The sequence below is a fragment of the Rhinoderma darwinii genome, chromosome 1, assembly GCF_050947455.1.
Source record: "Rhinoderma darwinii isolate aRhiDar2 chromosome 1, aRhiDar2.hap1, whole genome shotgun sequence".
Classification (NCBI taxonomy): Eukaryota; Metazoa; Chordata; class Amphibia; order Anura; family Rhinodermatidae; genus Rhinoderma; species Rhinoderma darwinii.
The window spans coordinates 568,486,281-568,508,704 of NC_134687.1; the positions used below are offsets into that span (position 1 = coordinate 568,486,281).

General features: G+C 42.8%; 1 protein-coding gene across 3 annotated transcripts in view; it reads right to left on the reverse strand.

Moving 5' to 3' along the window:
* Nucleotides 1-22,424, reverse strand: part of ERBIN (erbb2 interacting protein) — a 218,832-nt gene that overhangs the window by 95,282 nt on the left and 101,126 nt on the right. For all 3 annotated transcript variants that reach the window (XM_075839003.1, XM_075838990.1, XM_075838997.1), the window contains 2 exons: nt 11,628-11,825; nt 3,068-3,185 (listed from right to left, as the gene is read on the reverse strand). In XM_075839003.1, coding sequence (XP_075695118.1) covers nt 3,068-3,185; nt 11,628-11,816 — 307 coding nt within the window. In that variant the 5' untranslated portion in view covers nt 11,817-11,825. The remainder of the gene's footprint in view (nt 1-3,067; nt 3,186-11,627; nt 11,826-22,424) is intronic.

Sequence of the window (22,424 nt, forward strand, 5' to 3'; positions counted from 1 at the left end):
GTGTCCCTCTTTGTGATTATTGAAAGTTGGGAAGTATGCTACTGTATATCTAAGTAAAGATACTTTTGTCAATTTACTAGCTGCATTTGACATCCCCCCCTCATTTTTCATCCTACCTCCTAAATGTTCTTTTAGCCTGTCACTTTACTGAATACGCCCAACACATTCACACAGGGCCGGCCTTAGGGGTGTGCGACCTGTGCCATTGCACAGGGTGCATCACACCAGCAGGTGGAAGAGCACGCTGCGCTGGCTCCCTTCCCCTGCTTGTTTCAGAAGCGCCCAGGCCAGGACATGGGCATCAAGCGGAGCACTCCAGGAGCGGAATCCCTGGCCATAGGGGGATTCCGCTCCTTCAGGGAGCTACAGTGGTGCTATATACAGGAAGGGGGGGGGGGGGGAGTGGTACCAACAAGGGGGCTGTGTGGCGCTACCAACAAGGGGGCTGTGTGGCGCTACCTACAAGGGGGCTGTGTGGCGCTACCTACAAGGGGGCTGTGTGGCGCTACCTACAAGGGGGCTGTGTGGCGCTACCTACAAGGGGGCTGTGTGCCGCTGCCTACAAGGGGGCTGTGTGCCGCTGCCTACAAGGGGGCTGTGTGGCGCTACCTACAAGGGGGCTGTGTGGCGCTACCTACAAGGGGGCTGTGTGGCGCTACCTACAAGGGGGCTGTGTGGCGCTACCTACAAGGGGGCTGTGTGGCGCTACCTACAAGGGGGCTGTGTGGCGCTACCTACAAGGGGGCTGTGTGGCGCTACCTACAAGGGGGCTGTGTGGCGCTACCTACAAGGGGGCTGTGTGGCGCTACCTACAAGGAGAATCTGTGAGTGGTGGGCTGACGGTCATTTTACTATGAGTGGCGGTCTGATTGTTATTTTACTGTGGGTGTGGGGCTGATATTCTTCAAGTAGTTTCCACCTCTGAGCTCCAATTGAAATTAATAGGAGGCAGAAAATACCTGCCGCACTCATTTGGAGCTTTTTTGCCTGCGTCTTTTGCATTAGCGTCAACGGCTTAAAAAAAACGCAAAAAAAAAAAAAAAGGTCAAACAACGCTGTCCATTCAAAATATGCTTCAAAATTACTGAAGAAAAGATGCTTTGTGAACATACCCTAAGAGAGTAGTGCTTGTTTTTAGCCGTTTTCGGTCTTTCTCGAAACTATTTTTGGTAGGGGTGCCCTGAGGAAATTTTATTTTTCGAGTCCGAAAAGGTTGGGAAACACTGTACTAGGCTACAGGATCACGCTGGCCTACGCAAGGATCCCGTCGTGGAGCAGCTCAGTTAGTCATGGGAACGGGGCCTAGGTGAGTACATTTTTTTTATTTGGGGGCATGGTCTACAAGAAGGTGGGGGTCTGTATGGCACAATCTACAAGGGGGAGGTCGGGGGATGTAAGGCACGGTCTACAGGGGGGCACTATCTACAAGGGGGGGGCTGTGTGTGTCAGCCAGGGGAGGAGGGCATTATATTGTGTGGAGGCCACTAAGCGGACATTATACTGTGTAGGGGTACTACAGGGGCAATATAGTGTGTGTGGCACTTAGGGAGCAAAATACAGTGTGGGCACAATTATAGGACAAAATACTGTGTTCTTGAAGGGGTTATATTATATTAAATATTATTATACTGTATGGGGGGCACTAAAGTGGCATACTGTGTGGGGCAATATATAGGGCATTATACTGTGGGGGGCATTATACTTTTTTTATGGGGCATTTTTTTTATGATGGGGTGGGACGCCGAAAGATAATTTCGCACAGGGCGCCATCTATCCTAAGGCCGGTCCTGCATTCACAGACAATAAGAACCCCAAGTAAGTAATTTCCTTGGGGGTAAGATATGACATAGTAGTGTTTTGAAAAGACAAGTCCATCTAGTTTGACTACCAGATTTTGGTGTTGATCCAGAGGAAGGCATGCTCCAGGTCATGTATAAAGATTGATATACCGGCTGAGCAAGCAAATAATACAAACATCATTAGGTCACCTGAAACTGTGTTTTGTTTTTTCAAATTTAAAAATTCCAATTTTGATATTTTTTGGGGGTATTTTCCCATCTCCGACATTTATGGCATATCTACAGGACATACCATAAACGTCTGATAGATGCAGGTTCCAGCTCTGTGACCCGCACCTATATCAAAAACGGAGGATGATCGCCTCCCATCCCACCTAAGAAAGCGGCTGCTAGTCTCCGATGAGAAACGGGGACTATGTGGATATGCCATAAGTGTCTGAGATGGGAACATCCCTTTAATTGAACAAACTCTTGTTGAAGGATATCGTTCTTAGGCTTTGTTGACAATCCCATCACAGATTCCATTCTTAACAGAGCCATGAACGGTGTGGCTGATTTGCTTTCAAATGTTTAACAAATCCTAAAAGATACCATTGGGATTCCGCTGTTTTTGAGGGCAAGAATAGCGCTACTATTTTTGCTATCAAAAACACAGTGAGCCCTGATGCCAGGAACATAACACCAATGTGACCAGAGCCTTATACACAAGTGCCAAATCTGTACACAATATCCTGCGAGTAGTCTGACTAGTTATGGATGCATATTCATCACATAATAAACTCTTACTTCATACATAAATAGTACATATGTTATATGTCACCATCTCAAATGTAAAAAATGTCAAGCCACATTGCAAAACAGAATAAAAAAAACTACATCCCATTTAAGTAACTTAAATATATATATTTTTTACCAAGCCTTTCTAAATAGATGCTGGATTTCGAAAAGTGATAACCACTAATGAAAGACATTACAAGGGCTGTCACCAACAGACCTGGCGCATAAATATGCACAAATATAAAGTAAAACTCTGCATAACAATAGAGATTTATGTTATTCAGGGTATGTGACAAACCCTATGGCCACTGTGATAGTCACATAACTGTCACCAAGCGTGAAGATGATCAAAATAGCCAAGAAAAAGCTAAAAGAAAATTTTAAAGACTTATTATAGGAAGAAACTATCTGATCACATGCAAATACTATACTGACTGCAGTACTTAGAAGCTTGTTGATACACAATTCAATTAACTTGTGAAAGTACTTACCATTCTTGCTGACATCTAGTTCCCTGAGATTAATGAGATTTGCTATAGATGCTGGCAATATTGTTAGGTCATTGTCTGGCAAACTCAGTTTGTGCAGAGACTGGCAGTTGAATAGTTGCTATTTGAAAAGAAAAACAGAGAAAAAAATGGCAGTCAGCTTCCATTTTCTACTTCACAGCTAATGGTGGGAAAACAGAGGAGAAAACAATATGCAAAGAAACAATAAGAGGTTTAGAGTTGCAGCACTTATAATGATATGAAACTGCCGCATTGTAAGCGACTACGTATCTTACAGACCACAGGTTCTTAACCCCGTATTCTTGCTTAAGACCAAGAATGACTCAAGGTTCCACTTTGATCAACACACATTTCCTTTTGCTTAAATATAAGCCCAAAAAGTAATAAATCAATCATAGCATGTCTGACTATAAGGGAAAGGGGGGGGGGGGGGAGTAGAATTAAAAAACAAACTTTTTTCTGACTTTCTAATGTAATGAGGTGCGTAAATATAGGACATATAAATGGTTAAGGTTGAAGCCCTGACGCCTGACGGGGCCTAATTGCCCCTTTGCCCCAGAAAGGCACTTGTTCAGCCAATAGCCATTTCTGTCAACTGTACTATAAACATTCATGCTCGGTTCAGACAAGCTTGAAGGTTCATTTCAATTGGTAGAGGTGAATAAGCCACTGCCGGGGAACGCTCTGGAAGTGGCTTATCTCCTTCAGGAACAAAGAGTCACGCATTGGGAAACAAACATGCCTGATCCCGTTTTCCTCCAATGGCAGGGGAACAATTGGCAGACCCCCAATTACACGAGATCGTAGTCTGATCACTTTGATATTAGTGGGTTCAGCTGACTTTCCTCATCTATGGCCAGCAGTGTCACTAACATGTCATAGTTGGGGTGGGCCCCGTTACAGATTTTTGCATTGTGTGTTCATTCCCACTGTATAATTTTTTTCAGATGATCCAAAGGAATTTTAATAGGTTGCTTAACGGGTTAAATATTATCAAGCTAACATGCACTCAGTGAGGCGGACGGAGACCTTCTTAGCAAATTTTGAAGATGGCGGGAAAGCCTACTTGTTTCACACATGGACAAATTCCGAACTAATAATTTCTGCAATACTCTGGGTGGGAAACCGAACCGTGATCATTCTGGGCTTCCTAGTTCATGAACAGAACGTTACTAGTATTAAACTGCTTTGACTACAGTAATAAGTTAGACAGGCAGGGCAGAAAGACGTTGGGGGCGAGTTAAAAATCTAGGCATTATAATGGCTGCTATCGGTCTAGGCCACACAGCATCTGTATCCTGTGAAGGTGACTGACCGAAGTTGGGAAGGTAGCTACAATATGACTGAAATCATAGCAGCAACTATGTAAAATATAAAAAGTATGCTCATAGGATAATGTTCATAAGATTTGCTAACAAAAGCATAAAAACGATAGCATGTACTATTTCTACAAAATAAATTAGGTTAGTGCAGCTGTGAGCTCACCTGCGAATGTCGTACAGTAAACGGTGTGGGCATCCGGACATCAATGCAGAAATATAGAATACGGGTAAAGCAGAGCTTCAAAACATGCTCAGCAAAGGGGGTTTCTGGTAGCACGTAAATAAAGTATATTCATTGTAGAATGAAAAGTATAACAATTTTCTAATATACTTTCGGTTTTAAATTTCTTCACATTTTCCAAGATATCTACATACTATCCTTAAATTGCAACACAAAGTATATTAGTAAATTGCATAACGTTAGATTATACAATGCATAAGCTCTATTACAGAAGTGGAAAAAGTATACAGTATACTGCCGTGACTAATGATTACCAAATAGTTCTGCAATACTTTGTGGATGTAAAGGGGTTTGCCTTTGATTTTTTTTTCTGTAAATATAACGTTTTTTTTCTTGATTTTACATTGATGGTGAATTCTTAACATAGGCCATTAATGTGTGATTGGTGGGAGTGCCACCTATGGGTCCAGGACTGCCACCAATCAACAGATGAAGCGGCTTGTGGCACTCACCGGAGTACTGCAGTACCGCCCCAGCACATTATAGTGACTAGGGCTGAGCTACAGTACCAGACACAAGGGCATGGACCCGTGTCCCTCTGTACTGTAACTGTAATGAAGAGGGTGTTGATACTCTTTCGTTCTGCTGCTCGATGGCGATCCTGTGACTGTAAACCCCACCAATCATGCATTGATGATCAATCCAAAAAATAGGCCATTAATGAAAAATCCCATTAAAACTTTAATTGTTTATATTAATGAGCACCTGTGGGACACATTATAATATTCCCTGACATGGCCTAGAAGCTCCATATCCCACCACTAGTAAAATCTAGATGTTAGAACCCCTGTACCCATCGGTCTTTTAAAGGGTTGGTTGTTTGCTTTATTGCATCCGTTAAAGGTTTTACTCAACATTAAGATAGAACACTGGGTCGGGCAGTGTAAATCCATTCACACACTGTATATATGACAGCAATGGCCTTCTACGTGTAAATATGTAAACAGTTACACATGACGCGATATCTGCATGTAATACCATGTGATATTTTGTTCATAAAATCTGAATTTGGCCATCACATAAGAACAGAACACCGCGCACTGCCTGTATATTTGCTGCCATTAATACATGGAATGTGCTGCGTCGCATGATCACATTGTTTCCATAAATCACATTATGCTCCAAAGCATATGCCTAGCTGTCAGCACCTAACCCTGACAGTGATGATCTCATATTACGTTATCTTCATTAGCGTGGCCAAAATATTTGTGAAAGAACACTCCGTAACTTTCACAAGAAAATACAAACATGCGTGTGTGAGCTGCACAGATTTTATCTTCGGCTCTGTTCACATCTGCGCCGGAGGCTCTATCAGGCGCTATTTTGTCCAGCAAAACAGAAACCATGATAGAACCCATTAAAATCAATAGGTTCCATCGGGTTCCTTTGTAATATACAGAGATGATGGGGTAATATACAGGGATGATGGGGGCAATATACAGGGATGATGGGGGCAATATACAGGGATGATGGGGGCAATATACAGGGATGATGGGGGCAATATACAGGGATGATGGGGGCAATATACAGGGATGATGGGGGCAATATACAGGGATGATGGGGGCAATATACAGGGATGATGGGGGCAATATACAGGGATGATGGGGGCAATATACAGGGATGATGGGGGCAATATACAGGGATGATGGGGGCAATATACAGGGATGATGGGGATAATATACCGGGACCCCCATCGTCCCTGTATATACCAGCCCATCATCATCCCTGTATATAACCCCTATCATCCGTGTATATAGCTTTAGGGCGGGCCCTGTCCGCTCACCATGGCACGTGGGAATTGAGGATAAACAATAAGTAAATGGGGTGGGCATTGAGGAGACCGTGGACCAATGAGCTGCCTGAAACGCCGATATATGGCAGAATTTCAGCGGACCCTGAAAATATGCGTTGAGCCGCTCATGCCTCAGCACAGACAGGCGCGAGGCAGTGACATCAATGCGCCTGTCTGTGCTGAGCCGTGAGCGGCCGATGTTACACAATGAACAGTAGAGTAGGGAACGGTCAGTTCCTATAATAGGATTCACCTGTATCTGCGTTCTGAGGATGCAGATACAGTTGAAAATGGAAAAAAAAAAAACGACCTGCAGTGAATTTCGGTTTACATTTTTTTCCAACTAATTGCCAAGCCCTATAGCACGGTATGATTTTTAAAGGGAACCTGTCACCAGCATTCAACCTATTAAACCAGCAATACCTGGTGGAATTGGGTGAAAAACTCATTTTTATGTAACCTATAATTATCTTCTCAGTAAGTCTTTACCTTCATTCCGAACCATTATTTATGGTCAGAGGAGTTTAGGAGCGGGGATAATGGCAATGAACTTTTGGCATCAGCGGCCAGCGAGGTACGAGTAGAGTTCAATAGGTGAAATGCTGGTGACAGGTTCCCTTTAACATGGGAGCCCATAGGTGACATATGCCATTGTATGGTGTACGTCATGGGCTTTTTAATAACTTTCATGAGGTTTATGTAAAACGTATACCATTGTAGTCGATGGGTGACGGCTATGTTAAACTAATGCCTAATAGTGGCATCTGTCACTCACTCATAGACTATAATGGTATCCATTTCACGGATCCGTCACAAACTACCATGAACCCCCCCGACCATGACGTACAGTCTATGGTGACGCATGACACTCTTAGGGCATCTGCCAAAGCCAACGTTTGATGTGTATGTCAGGATCTTTTCTCAGCATATATGTCAAATATAGGCCATTTAAAGAGATTTAAACAAGGCCTATATTTGATAGATTGCGAGACATTATTGCATAGGCAAAGTAGGATTTGAAAAAAGTTATATGGGATTTATGTATTTTTGTTGGATTAACACCTTGACCGCTCATTTCAGTAGACAAAAGAAGTTCAACGAAGGATGACAAATCTGCGATACATCCGAGATAACAATTACAGGTCAGTTTCCCATACCAATATGCATTATTCTGGACGTAACATTCCAATAATGATGGGATGGTTTATGATGATACGTTTACGCACAGGTAGGATATGAACCTCTATACTCTCAGAGACACAGCCGCACTTGTCTAGTCAGGATGGTGTCTCCACCCACTGAGCAGAGCTCTACATTTATGTTTATGAACTGTAACATGGTGTGACATAGTAAGTGTGACACGTTTATTCCCAAAGTCAAACGACATAATAAATACTGCATGACTGGTTTTTTTATATCCCTTGTGATATTTATGAGTCTTTCTGCCTACAATTTATGACCAAGATAAAAATAAGAATCAGGTTTCAAGATGAGTCAATTAACTTTCTGCCTGCCTCGGACAAGCTTGACAACAGTCAAAATTAAAGGGGTTGTCCAGTTTAGAAAACCTATTCTCATATGTCTTATTAGAGAATTTTGAGTTAACGGAAGGAGGGGGGTCCTATGTTCAAGATGCTCATCTGTTTGTGAGTGGAGAGATATTACAAAGAGCGTCTCTCACCCTGGAGGACTTGTATGGTCATGCATTACACAGACAACGCATTTATTTGAATGACCATTGTGTAATGCTTTATTTCCCCGACAATGGCACTGCAGGAAAATTGAACACTTACTGCCAGGTTTCCCTACAGATAACAGTTGATCGCTTGGGGTCACAGGAGGGGGAAAATTTGTGATCTACTTTTTGTAAAGAATCCTTTCTGAGGGTATGTACACACACAAAATAAAAGAACGTCTCAAAATACAGAGCTGTTTTCAAGGGAAAACAGCTCCTGATTTTCAGACGTTTTTTTGATCAAAGTCTCGTTTTTAACGGATGTTTTTGGAGCTGTTTTTCTATAGCGTCTATTAAAAACGGCTCCAAAAACGTCTGAAGAAGTGACATGAAAAACGGCAGTGTAAAAAACACCCCGTCGGAACAGAACGCCGTTTTTCCAATTTAAATCAATGGGCAGATGTTTGGAGGCATTCTGCTTCCGATTTTTCAGCCATTTTTCGGGATGTTTACGGCCAGAAAAATGTCTGAAAACACTCTGTGTGAACATACCCTAAGAAGTAGGGATTGTCCGTAGCGGTCAACCCCTTTAAGCAATACAAAGAAACTTCATAGAGATGACCAAATTATGGCCCAATATTGTGCGCCATTGTTTCTTACAATCCAACTCCTTTTCAGGGATAGTAATAGAATGAGCACAATAGATACTTGCAACCATGCCATATTCTATTGCACTATGTTTTTTTTTAGAAGGTTAATGCAGGCTTGGTTATTATTTGGAACTTATCAAAAGTCAGGTTCCAACAGGGCAGTTTTTGTTGCATCTTTTTTTTTTTTTAAGCCAAAACAAGGAGTCAATGCACATAGGAAGAGAAGTGTAAGTCTTTACTTCATACGTTTCTCTTATTTCGGAACCTTTCATGGTTTTGACTACAAAAAAAGCTACAACAGACTACCCTGTGTGAATCTAGCCTAGTGACCAAATACAAAAATGGCAGTCAGCTGCTCATTAGGAATCAGAAATCGAGATTGCCATTAAAGTGCAACAGAGAACTATATCCCTAGAATCGACATTTACAAAAATATAAACTCAAGACCCCATTCATCAGGAGGCACTGAGTGGAAGAATGCAAAGAATTTATCTTTCTATAAATATTAGATCTATTTACTGTTGACATGTTTGTTCTATGACACATTTCCCATTAATGTCACCGGTCACACGACAGAATGAGTGAGTCAGAGGGACTTTTCTATCGGAAGGCCAGAGGCTTTAATGTGCATTCATTTACAACAATGACTGACAAGCATCATGTGGAAGCAAAACAAAAAAAATACAGTCATTACCGAATGACAAATGTAACATTTTTTACACATAGTCACACCGCAAAATAAAAAAGTGGAATGAGAACACTGAGAAAAGAAAATGGTGAAAGCAGCAGTAACGTGTCTCTTCTCATTGATTTTCTCAATTTCAGAAGACTCCTTGTCTAATCCAAATTGAAGTTTACATTTCTTTTACAAATCTTTGTACATTCAAATAATGGAGAAGTGGGTGGCTATCTGTACAACTCATAAAATACATCTATTATATAGAATTGATCTAATTTATTAGTATAATTTCTTCCATTTGTAGAGGCAATTTGCTTGGGTGCTATCAACAAATAAAGCCACGTCAATGGAAGGTTCCAATGGTAGATAGCAGTGGGTATAGCAATGCAATAAAAGTTGGTTATCCAGCCTTCCAAAAAACCCACCAACTTAATATCCGGTAAAGATAGCCCTTTAGAAAATGTCTACAAGGGCGCTTGGTAGCACAGTAGATCAATGGTTAGCACTTTTGCTTTGCAGAGCTGGGGTCTTGTGTTTGTTTACTCCCAAACGACAAAAACATATTAATAGTGCTTCTGTAGACTTCCTCCCACACCACAAAAATGTTCTTATAGGTCATTTGACTTTCTATAAAAAATGGCCCATCTCGTGTGGTTATAACGCTAATAGAGTTTCTAAAAAAAAAGAGGGTACATAAAAGTATGGCGGATTATAGGATATACTGAAGTGGTGTGCACTGTAATAGAAGAGCGGACGCGCAGTGGAAACATGCAATGCTACGGTTCTAGATGACATTTCTTTACATTTAAAGGGGTTGTTCACCATCTATTAATTTGTGTTATGAGAGCCTAGAATGGAAAATTATGTAACTTACTAATAATTTTTTTTTTTTTTAACCTGGGGTCGTTTCAGTTATTGAAGAAGCGCTACCCCACATATAAATAACGGAGACATGCGATATTCTCGTCCATGTGATGTCCACGGTCTCCAGCTGTGATTCTATCTGTACAGATACTGAATTATAGCTTACTGCCTGTAGAGTATGAGCATATACAGGGGTCATGACGCCAGATCACAAGGTCACACAACATGTAGCATTACGTGTAAGCCATTTAAATGCATGTTCAATGCATGGGTGGGGCAGGTCAGTCCGAGCGCCAGAATAAATGACAAATTCACATTTTAGGCTAATAATTGAAAGTGGACAACCCTTTTAAATTAAATATCCAAACACAAAACCTAGCAAGGGCAGGTCCGTACATTACTTTATAGTGTGCATAAATTTTATGTATCCAAAAAAATACGTTCACACGGGCATATATTCTATGAAGAAATAGTAGGACTTGTCTCTAAATGGATAGTAACAAGCTTTTGTTTCCAACAATGTCATACTGGGACATAAATAAAATTAATTTAAAATTATTTTGCGACATTCAGTTCACTGATGGGGATCTGCTTCAAATATATTTAGATTTCCTAAAAAGGATACTGCAAAAACAAGCCATTATTTTCTGGACTTTGTAATATGGTGTCCATTTATACATCTCTGGCAAATAAAATATAACGGAGAAACAAAAAAATAATAGGTCACCTGTGCTCCTGACAGTAATTCAGGAGCACTGCGCTATTGATTCCGTCAGAAAAACAGAAACCTGCCGGAATGGTGACGAACGGAATCCATTAGCAACGTTTCCGTCACCATTGATATCAATGGTGACTCAAACGGAAGCTGTGGTTTCAGTTTGACTTTCCGTTGCGGGGTTCACCCGACGGAAACCTCCGACGGAACCCTGGAACGGAAAGCCAACGCTGATGTGAACAGGCCCTGAGTTGTGCATGTGTGTGTGCGGCCATTTGTAAACTCGAAATGAGGATCGAGTGAGAAATAACATCAGATTTTGAGAGCCAGGATGGTAGGAAAACATTAACATCTGCTGGAGAACAGATGTAACAAAGTGCCAACTAGATGAAAACTTTGGAAGTGTAAGGAACTCCCTGGCTGGAGCTTGTGCTCATGAGATGGAGTCGGAGTTAAGTGAATGGTTGGCACAGGATTCTGCCAGAAAGCTAGAGCAGCGACGTGAGCTAATGCCCATAAAAACACAGCTGGAAGAGACCCAGGAGAAAGGGCTGCTTGTCATCAGTGTCATGGAAAATATGAATCCTATACAGAAAAGTGGTACCTTGGGAAGCTCTTCAATCTGGTTGGCATCCAAATAAAGCTCCTCCAAGGTTTTTTCGAATGTGAAAATCTCTTTCGGCACCTGTTCCAGGCTGCAGTGAGAATAGTCAAGTGAGGTCACAGTTTCTTCCTCTCCCCGCAAACACCGGCACGGCACCAACCGCACAAACAGGTTCCTCTTTGCAGTCATTTTCAGGCACTAAAAAGAAAGCGAGATACAAGATAAAATGTCATGTATAAATCCCATTCTCGGCAGGTCTTGTGCATGGCACTCTGTATCCTGAGCGTATAGACGTCCCAGCACATCTCCCTCCTGCCTACACATTTCTAATGCACATTGAGACACAGTAAAAACCACAAGACGCTTCTCCATGAAAATCCAGCTTGACAAGTTTGGATGTGGCAGAATCTTCAGGAGGATGTGTCCTATAGTAGGAACAACAACGTTGTACTTGTCGGATCACTTTAACCACTCAGAGGCCGGAGAAATATTAATATTATTTAACTTTTAAAGCTGGCTTACCAGAAATAGACAATTATACAGAGGTAATGTAGCCGGAAGAGGTCAGGATCGACAATTATATCATAATGATGAAAACTCAGGTCAGTCTGATACAATAATAAATCATTACCGCTGAATCTATGAAGCAGAACGTCTCAAGGGGAAAGTTGATGATGAAGACAGGAAGGAAGTCAATAGTATACCGTGCCTCCAGCAAAGTAAATATATGTATACAGAACACACAATCTGGAGAAATACTAGTAAAGGGCAAAATGTTACAAGTCTTCTTGTGTCATCTTAATAAAATGGAGTTGTTCTCCTGTGTAGAGTTCTTAAAAATTCTATAAGAACTTCACCAGGGTTGTAACCCAGCTTTCCCAGGCTCCCGGTATGCAGTGAAACATGCTTTGTTCTGCATAACTTGGCAGATTTACCAACCAGGACTCTAAGAGGGCTGGGTAATAACCCCTTGGGGAGCTGTATAGATTATAGGATTAGGTTCATATTTATGGTGACTCAGCTTTCCCAAAACCCAGACAGTAATAAAAGAAGAAATGGATTAATATAATGTTTAAAGAGGACCTGTCACTAGGTCATATAAGTTGGACTGGTTTACGGACCTGAATAGTGCTGTCTCCCTGTTTTTCCTGGACCCCAACGTTCCAGAGATATGGCCCACTGTTTTGTTGGCTCCCTATATGCTAATTTATTGTAGCCAACAGGGTGTGAACTGCCCTCGAGCTGTCTCCCTATGATTGGTCAGTATCAGAAGCAGGGAAGCTAGCTCCACCCCATTGGCGAACTACAGCAAATTCGCATATAGGGAGCCAACACAACAGTCTGCCATATCACTGGAACGGGGGTCTAGGAAAGAAACAAAACAAGAAAAAAAAGCTGGAATCAGGGAGACTGCGCTATTTAGGTCAATTAACCAGTTTATCTTATATGACCTAGTGTCAGGTCTTCTTTAATAACTTAGCAGCAGGAGCCAAAATTATTTAACTTCACGGTTATTTCATATGAAAGTCACCAGCTAATGTAGAACAAGTCCCAAAGTGACAAAGGACTAGGTCACATCAGGACAAACAGCTTTATAACAAGACACACCTTTATATTAAAACATAGGACAGGAAAGCTCACATTTTGTTGGCTCCCTGTTTCCCATCCCTTAAAGAAGAGGAAAGCAATAGGATGCTCGGGCTTGTTCTTGGATTGCCAATGTTGTGTATCCTGTAGAGAGAGGGCTCTCTGGGTAGGTTCACAGTCCACGAGGAAGAGGGCAACCCAAGATGGACCACCCACCAGCCCAATTGCACCTACAGGGACTGCCATTATGGTAGGTAAAGTATAGTTCTCAGTTGTCACTACCTTTGGTTTAAAGTCCCACTTTGCTGCAGAAAGGTCCCTATTTTGGAACTACATTTACTATATCTAACTTTACATTAACCCCCACCCTGTACTTTATACCAGGTTTCATTGTGCATAGAAGTTTGAATATTCATGTAACAGTAAAGGGCTTTTTCAGTTGTTTGTACATACTGAAAAACCAGAAACCTGTCCTGACCTGGTCCTTCTTACACAGTTGAGGATTTTCTACAACTATATGAAGGAAATCCTCTGTGAGCTAAATAGATTAACAGAAAAAATGTTGATCATTTTCCCTTTGGCCGCCTGACACGTCGGGAGATATGCATACAACCTTGTCCTCCTACTATAGGAAACGTCAGTTTCTTGAAGCTTAAATATGTCAGCATAGACAAAACAAGCCGTACACCGCTTACCGACATCATCCGACTGTCAATCCTATCTGTGCTGCGCTCAGAGGACTAAATCTGCAAAGCTAATAAAGATCATGATCCACTATGAGGCAGCCAGTTAAAACGTACAAGGATTTATTGTACCGTAACAGACCATGTAAAATGACTCCCCAAGTCTCCTGCGTTGGATCAGAACATTATCACAATAAATTAGTAGTCATGGAGATGGAAATGTAATAACAGAGTTATAACAGACACCATAGCACCTTAGATATATAGTTATAACCCCCACAACGGAGTCACTGGCTGGAAATGGCGAGTTCTGTTAGCCATGAATACAATACGTGCAGATCTCAGGGTCTTCTAGTATGATTGGATGGTAATATAATAGAATGGCTTTATAGTATTTATCAACACACGTGCATACAGTATTATTATTATCATGGACAGGCCATCATTTTCTAGTGTAAGGTCTTTTAATTCATAAGTATGTAAGTTATCTTAGTCTTGCTGGGTGAGTGCATTGGAACTCAAGTTTGCACATACCCTCATGGGCATAATATACATTCTTATCAGCAAAACTCTTCCTCTGCTCGGTCTAAGGTCAGCCTTCTCTGCAGTCCTGGTATTCTATTCTTAAACCAAGAAAATCAGGTTTAGCCACGCTGTGGGTCCCTCAGAGATAGTGCAGTGCATTGAATTGTGGGTAAACAGACAATGTAGCGGTCACCGTTATGGAGGGGCCTATTGTGGTCTCATTGTGGGGTATGTGGCTGTTTAGGAGTCCTGTCGATGTCACGGTTATGGAGGTCTTGTGGCAGGTGCTTCATATTATCATTTTTTTGGGGTTCAGATTTTATGGTACCGTGGCACTTGAAAAAATTTCCCAGAAAGCAAATAGTGAATTTGCACACACCCTGTAAAAAGACATTTGCCACCCATGTTCCTAGAGCCAGCAGGGGTACACATAGCCAAATAATTGCTAGGTACAGAATTCATTCATTTCAGTTTTACCGGTGTTCCCCATTCAGTTTAAATTAGGATTTCTGGTTTCATGTAAATAAAACGTACGTTATATAGTGAAACCAATTTTCAAATATATATTTGGTTTTTCGATTCATAACATCTTTTTAAAATCTCTGCATGCGGTCAGTAAATGGGAACAATAATAAATTAGTAGTAAGTTAATAGGCTTTATTTACATAAACCAAAAAAAGCTTAAATTACATTGTTGTTTGGTAGCTTGATCTCCTCTAGGAAAACCAGTTGCAAAGACAAAAAAGTTACAATTGAGGTCTTAAGCTTTAGATAATATAGACTTTTTACATAACATCTACACATACAATATAACATCATCAATTGTACATGAAGGCCTGAATGAACAATTGTCAGGTTATACCGTTGATAATTTTGGGATGTGACCCAACAATCACTAAACAAGTTTGTATAGAATTAGAAAACATGGCTGCTTTCTTTCAGAACCACCACCACTCTTGTCTATGGATTGTGCTTGGTATTACAACTCACTTACCTATTCACTTGGCAGAGCTGCAATACCACACACATCCTCTGTAAAAGAGTGGCACTGTTCCTGGAAGAAAGCAGCCATGTTTTTCTAATCTCATACAATCCCTTTGATGAGCTAACCAGATAATCTTGTGTCACAACAGGACCTGAAGATGAACTGGGTGTAAGGTATGAATGCCAAAAGCAAATATTTTCACAGACTCATGAACAGGCATTGTAAAGAATAGTCTGAGAAAGCTGCTTTTCCACTTCGTGAAACAAATAGACATAATGTATAGCAATTCAACGATTCCCAACAAACAACTTTTCCTTTTAGACAAAGTACCATCTGTTTGTTCTGAAAGAATGCTTCGTAGGAGCTAAAAAAAAAACACAATAGCGACTGGAAAAAAACAAAACTTGACAAATAGGCTAATGCTGTTACATAGTGGTGTGGCGTCTGGAGAAGGGGAGTCCTAAACAGGTTCACACAACATAACTCGGATGGGGCTCCCTGCTCCACCAAAACAGTCTACGCACAGAATGTTGCCCATGAGTAAGGAATTATATCAACATAACTCTCTCTGCAATAGGCTTAGACCACGAAAGTGGCATCCACGCTATATAGCCTTTGAATCTAAAACAATTTAGTCAACCCTCTCTTAAAGAGGACATTTTTAGCTGTCCTGATTCCTCTGTTAGTCCTCCTGGAAATGTCAATGGGCGTGTACCTACAGTATCTGACAATGTCCAATCAGTGCCAGACTGTAGGTATTCATAAATTTTCAACATATAGGTGATTATCCTGAATATATATAGAATATATTTTTATTTGTTTACTTATTACTGTAAGTGTCAATGCACATGATGCGTATTACGCGCAATTTTGCCGCGCGTATTTGCGTGTGGCAAAAAACACAGGGTAATACAGTACCAGTATAGACAATGAGATTCCAGGTAATCTCATTTCCACACTGCTGTATTTTTCCGGGATGTAAATTGACCCTCTGTGCGTATTTCCAAAACTGCGGAATGTTAATTTATCTTGCAATTCCGCTGGTGAATTCTATCCCTGTAGTTCTACAGAAATACACAGAAAAAACCCGCAGCACGAAAACGCTGCGATTTATGCAAAATTAAAAAACTGCACCAAAAAAAGCATCAAAGAGCATACCTTCAGGTGCGTTTTTTTTCCAGTGGCTTCCTGCGGTTTTGCTACGTATTTTCTGCAGCAAAATACGCAACGTGTGCATGTAGAATGAGGGTGTTTTCACACATAGCATTTTTTGTCATTGGTGTATTTCCTGGAATTTTTTTGGCCAAAAACACTGCGGCCAGATGTTAATTGAAAGTCTGTAGCGCATTTGATATTTCACTATAAACAATCCTTTTTAGTTTGTGGCATTTTTCTGGCCTTTTGGTGCATTTTTTTGGGTTGTTCTTTTCAAAACGCAGCACGCTCTGGGTATGGAATTCTTTTTTTGCCTTATTTTTCATAGGCTTCTCTATAGGACTGGAGAAGCGCAAGAAAAAACGCATAGTACAAATGGAATGAATAGAGTAAAAAATGCTTGCAAATCATGGTGTTTTTTTTACAAGCAAAAATAAAATGTAGTGCGTGCGTGTGAGTGTGTTTAGAGGAGTTTACACACAATACTGGCAGGTCAGCTTTACACTCGACCCTGAAATAATAATGGAAGGTATACCTTTTGCTTCTTTTACAGATTAGTTTACATAACACGAATGACATTTAAAGGTTCAACATGTACAACTTGAGAATAGTTGAAACTTGGCCAACATCAGTTTTTCAATCCTTTCCCATTGTCTCTAATATAAGTACAAAAAGTTTGTTTTAAAGAAAAAAAAAAAGAAGGAGATAGAGATAAAACATTTGGAGAATCCACGGTTCAACGTGTTTAGATATGTAGTTAATATGCACTTTATATGTGGGCACTGGCACTAGGGGCAGCTAAGGAGGCATACTGTATGGAGGGCACTATGGGGCATTATACTGTATGGAGGGCACTATGGGGGCATTATACTGTATGGGCAGCTATGGGGGCGTTATATTGTATGGGCAGATATGGGGGCCATTATACTATATTTGGCAGCTATGGGGCCATTATACTATATTGGGCAGCTATGGGGCCATTATATTATATTGGGCAGCTATGGGGCCATTATACTATATGGGGCAGCTATGGGGCCATTATACTATATGGGGCATCTGTTTGGCCATTATACTGTATGGGGCATCTGTTTGGCCATTATACTGTATGGGGCATCTGTTTGGCCATTATACTGTATGGGGCATCTGTGTGGCCAGTATACTGTATGGGGCAGCTATAGGGGCATTATGCTGTATGGTGGAATATGTTTGGGCATTATATTGTATGGTGGCAGCTATGGGGGCTTTATACTCTATGGTGGCAGAAAGAGCATTATATTGTGTGGGAGGCACTATGGCACCATCATAAAGTGTGGGCTGAAACGGGTGTGTATGGCCGGAGATTAGGCGGAATAAGAGGCGTGGCTTAAAAGGAATCAGTTGTCCCTCTGTGCAATACTTGAAAATTGGGAGGTATGCCAACTGTTTACATATATATGTTTGAAATTTATGAAGGTTTATGAAAATTAAATTCAAAGAAATTGTATAAAAAAAAATTAAAAATGAAAGTCCTCGCCAAATTAGAACACACAAATATAATAAACTAAATGCTGCATGAAGGACACAGGACAAGTTTTTTTTATGGTTGGCCATATACACAAAGATTTGCCATGAAGTTATAAAACATTTCACATACATTGGGGAGATCAAAAATGGTGCAAGAAAAACATGAAGAAGTTACTCATAGCAACCAATCAGGCATAGCTCCCAAACATCCCGGATCCGGCGGGACAGTCACGGTTTCTCACCGCTGTCTCGCTGTCCCGGGCGTTCTGCAAAATATCCTGCTGGGCCCTGCAGCTGTATCAAAACAGCTGATCACTGCTGACAGGCGGCCTGCATGCCAGACGACTGCAGCAGCGATCAGCATCAGAAGAAGGCAGGAGTCTTGCGGCGGTGTTCTGACTGGGATTGATGCTGGCCCAGGAGTGGACCAGTCCAGTCATTTGATCTGTCATCTGACCTCACCGAGCAGGTGACAGGTCAGGTGACTGGATTGGTCCACCCCCGGGCCGGCATCGACACAAGACTCCTGCCTTCTTCTGACGGGGAGTGACGTCATAGCAGAGAGGAGAGTGGCAGCAGTAGGCTACCTCTACCGCTCTGTGCTCTGGCGGCATTGTGGCACAAAGTATAAGGGGGTTGTGTGGCACTATGTACAAGGGGGAGGGGGGTTATGTGGCACTATGTACAAAGGGGAAGGGTGGTTGTGTGGCGCTATGTACAAGGGGGAAGGGTGGTTGTGTGGCGCTATGTACAAGGGGGGCTGGGGTTGTGTGGCGCTATGTACAAAAGGGGGGCTGGGGTTGTGTGGCGCTATGTACAAAAGGGGGGCTGTGCGTGGCGCTATCTACAAAAGGGGGGCTGTGCGTGGCGCTATCTACAAAAGGGGGCTGTGCGTGACGCTATCTACAAAAGGGGGGCTGTACGTGGCGCTATCTACAAAAGGGGGGCTGTACGTGGCGCTATCTACAAAAGGGGGGCTGTACGTGGCGCTATCTACAAAAGGGGGGCTGTACGTGGCGCTATCTACAAAAGGGGGGCTGTGCGTGGCGCTATCTACAAAAGGGGGGCTGTGCGTGGTGCTATCTACCGGGGGGCCGTGTTTGGAGCCATCTACCGGGGGGCCGTGTTTGGAGCCATCTACCGGGGGGCCGTGTTTGGAGCCATCTACCGGGGGGCCGTGTTTGGAGCCATCTACCGGGGGGCCGTGTTTGGAGCCATCTACCGGGGGGCCGTGTTTGGAGCCATCTACCGGGGGGCCGTGTTGGGAGCCATCTACCGGGGGGGCCGTGTTTGGAGCCATCTACCGGGGGGCCGTGTTTGGCGCCATCTACCGGGGGGCCGTGTTTGGCGCCATCTACCGGGGGGCCGTGTTTGGAGCCATCTACCGGGGGGCCGTGTTTGGAGCCATCTACCGGGGGGCCGTGTTTGGAGCCATCTACCGGGGGGCCGTGTTTGGAGCCATCTACCGGGGGGCCGTGTTTGGAGCCATCTACCGGGGGGCCGTGTTTGGAGCCATCTACCGGGGGGCCGTGTTTGGAGCCATCTACAGGGGGGCCGTGTTTGGAGCCATCTACAGGGGGGCCGTGTTTGGAGCCATCTACCGGGGGGCCGTGTTTGGAGCCATCTACCGGGGGGCCGTGTTTGGCGCCATCTACCGGGGGGCCGTGTTTGGCGCCATCTACCGGGGGGCCGTGTTTGGCGCCATCTACCGGGGGGCCGTGTTTGGCGCCATCTACCGGGGGGCCGTGTTTGGAGCCATCTACCGGGGGGCCGTGTTTGGAGCCATCTACCGGGGGGCCGTGTTTGAAGCCATCTACCGGGGGGCCGTGTTTGGAGCCATCTACCGGGGGGCCGTGTTTGGAGCCATCTACAGGGGGGCCGTGTTTGGAGCCATCTACAGGGGGGCCGTGTTTGGAGCCATCTACAGGGGGGCCGTGTTTGGAGCCATCTACAGGGGGGCCGTGTTTGGAGCCATCTACAGGGGGGCCGTGTTTGGAGCCATCTACAGGGGGGCCGTGTTTGGAGCCATCTACAGGGGGGCCGTGTTTGGAGCCATCTACAGGGGGGCCGTGTTTGGAGCCATCTACAGGGGGGCCGTGTTTGGAGCCATCTACAGGGGGGCCGTGTTTGGAGCCATCTACAGGGGGGCCGTGTTTGGAGCCATCTACAGGGGGGCCGTGTTTGGAGCCATCTACAGGGGGGCCGTGTTTGGAGCCATCTACAGGGGGCCGTGTTTGGAGCCATCTACAGGGGGCCGTGTTTGGAGCCATCTACAGGGGGCCGTGTTTGGAGCTATCTACAGGCGGCTGTGTGTGGAGCCATCTACAGGCGGCTGTGTGTGGAGCCATCTACAGGCGGCTGTGTGTGGAGCCATCTACAGGCGGCTGTGTGTGGAGCCATCTACAGGCGGCTGTGTGTGGAGCCATCTACAGGCGGCTGTGTGTGGAGCAATCTACAAGGGGGTTCTGGTGGATGATTTTTCCATTGACCGGTAGCAGAAATACACAACTGGAAAAAAAAAATCCCCATCATGTAACTCTGCTACCTGTCAACTGAAAAGTCATCAACCACAGGGTCTCCCTCTTGACTTTCATTGTTCTCAGCCTTTTGGTTTGTCCTGCAGCTACTGCTGCCGTGATAAGCAAATGTTATACCCAAGATAGGAAAAGTAACATAAAGATGATATAACCTGAAATATAATATTGGTGATATCCATAGTTTTTTTTTGTAAGTCTAGGGATCCGCAGTGAGAATATCATCTTGTTATTTGAAGAAGGATCTGGCCGTGATTTGATGTGTTTATGTGGGATATTTGTCGTGGTTAGTGGGCGTGGCTCTAAAAATGTCCCTCTTTTCCGAATTCAAAAGTTGGGAGATATGAATCAGGTTGAGGCTTTAATTTTCAAAGGGTCTCTGTAAAATGATAGGATACAGCAGATTGTTTGCTATAGGCAGCTACTCCAGTTTTTCCTTGCACCAGTATATATAAATCTCCCCTATTACGTTCACCACATACTAGTCCTTCTCAGTGAATTAGAATATAATCAAAAAGTTAAATTTATTAAGGTAACTCAATTCAAAAAGTGAAACTCCTATATTATATAGATTCATTACACAGAGTGATCTATTTCCAGCAGTTTTTTCTTTTAATGTTGTTGATTATGGTAACAGTTAATGAAAACTCAAAATTTAGTTCTCAGAAAATTAGATTAAATAAGACCAATTTCAAAAGTGATTTTTAATACCAAAATGTTGGCCTATTGAAAAGTATGTACAGCATATGCACTCAATACTCGGTCGGGGATCCTTTTGCATGAATTACTGCATCAATGCGGCGTGGCATGGAGGCGATCAGCCTGTATCCCTGCTGAGGTATTATGGAAGCCCAGGTTGCTGTGATAGCGGCCTTCAGCTCGTCTGCATTGTTGGGTCTGGTGTCCCTCATCTTCCTCTTGACAATACCCTATATATTCTCTATGGGGTTTAGGTCAGGCGAGTTTGCTGGCCAATCAAGCGCAGTGATACTGTGTTTATTAAACCAGGTATTGGTACTTTTGGCAGTGTGGGCAGGTGCCAAGTCCTGCTGGAAAACGAAATCAGCATCTCCAAAAATCTTGTCAGCAGAGGGAAGCATGAAATGCTCGAAAATTTATCCTGGTAGACGACTGCGCTGACTCCAGAATTAATTTTACTACGTATTTGGTTTCACCGCGTCCGTAACGGCCTGAACTATAAAAATATGCTATTTCTTCCACGCGGTGAACGGCGTAGAAAAAACAATGCCAGAATGTCTTATTTTTGGTCACCTTGCCCTGCAAAAATTGGAATAAAAAGGTGATCAAAAAGTCGAATGTATCCAAAAATGGTACCCATAAAATCTATAGCTCGTCTCGCAAAAAACAAGCCCTCATACAGCTCAGTCAACGAAAAAATGAAAACGTTGGTGTCGGAAAACACATTTTTTTTTTAGAAAAGTAATTTTATTGTGCAAAAACTTCTAAAACATAAAAAAGTCCTATAAATTAGGTATCGCCGGAATCTGACTGACACGCAGAGTAAAGTTAACATGTAATTTATTATGCGTGGTGAACGCTGTGTGTGTGTGTGTATGTGTGTATGTGTATATGTATATATATATATATATATATATATATATATATATATATATATATATATATATATAAAAAAGCTAAAACACTGACAGAATTTCTGTTTTTTGGTCACCTTTCCTCCCAAAGAATAAGCAGCAAATGTAATCAAAAAGCCACATGTACCCCAAAATGATATCAATAATAACTACAGCTCATCCCGCAAAAAAACAACCCTCATACTACTACGTCTATGAAAAAATAAAATTAG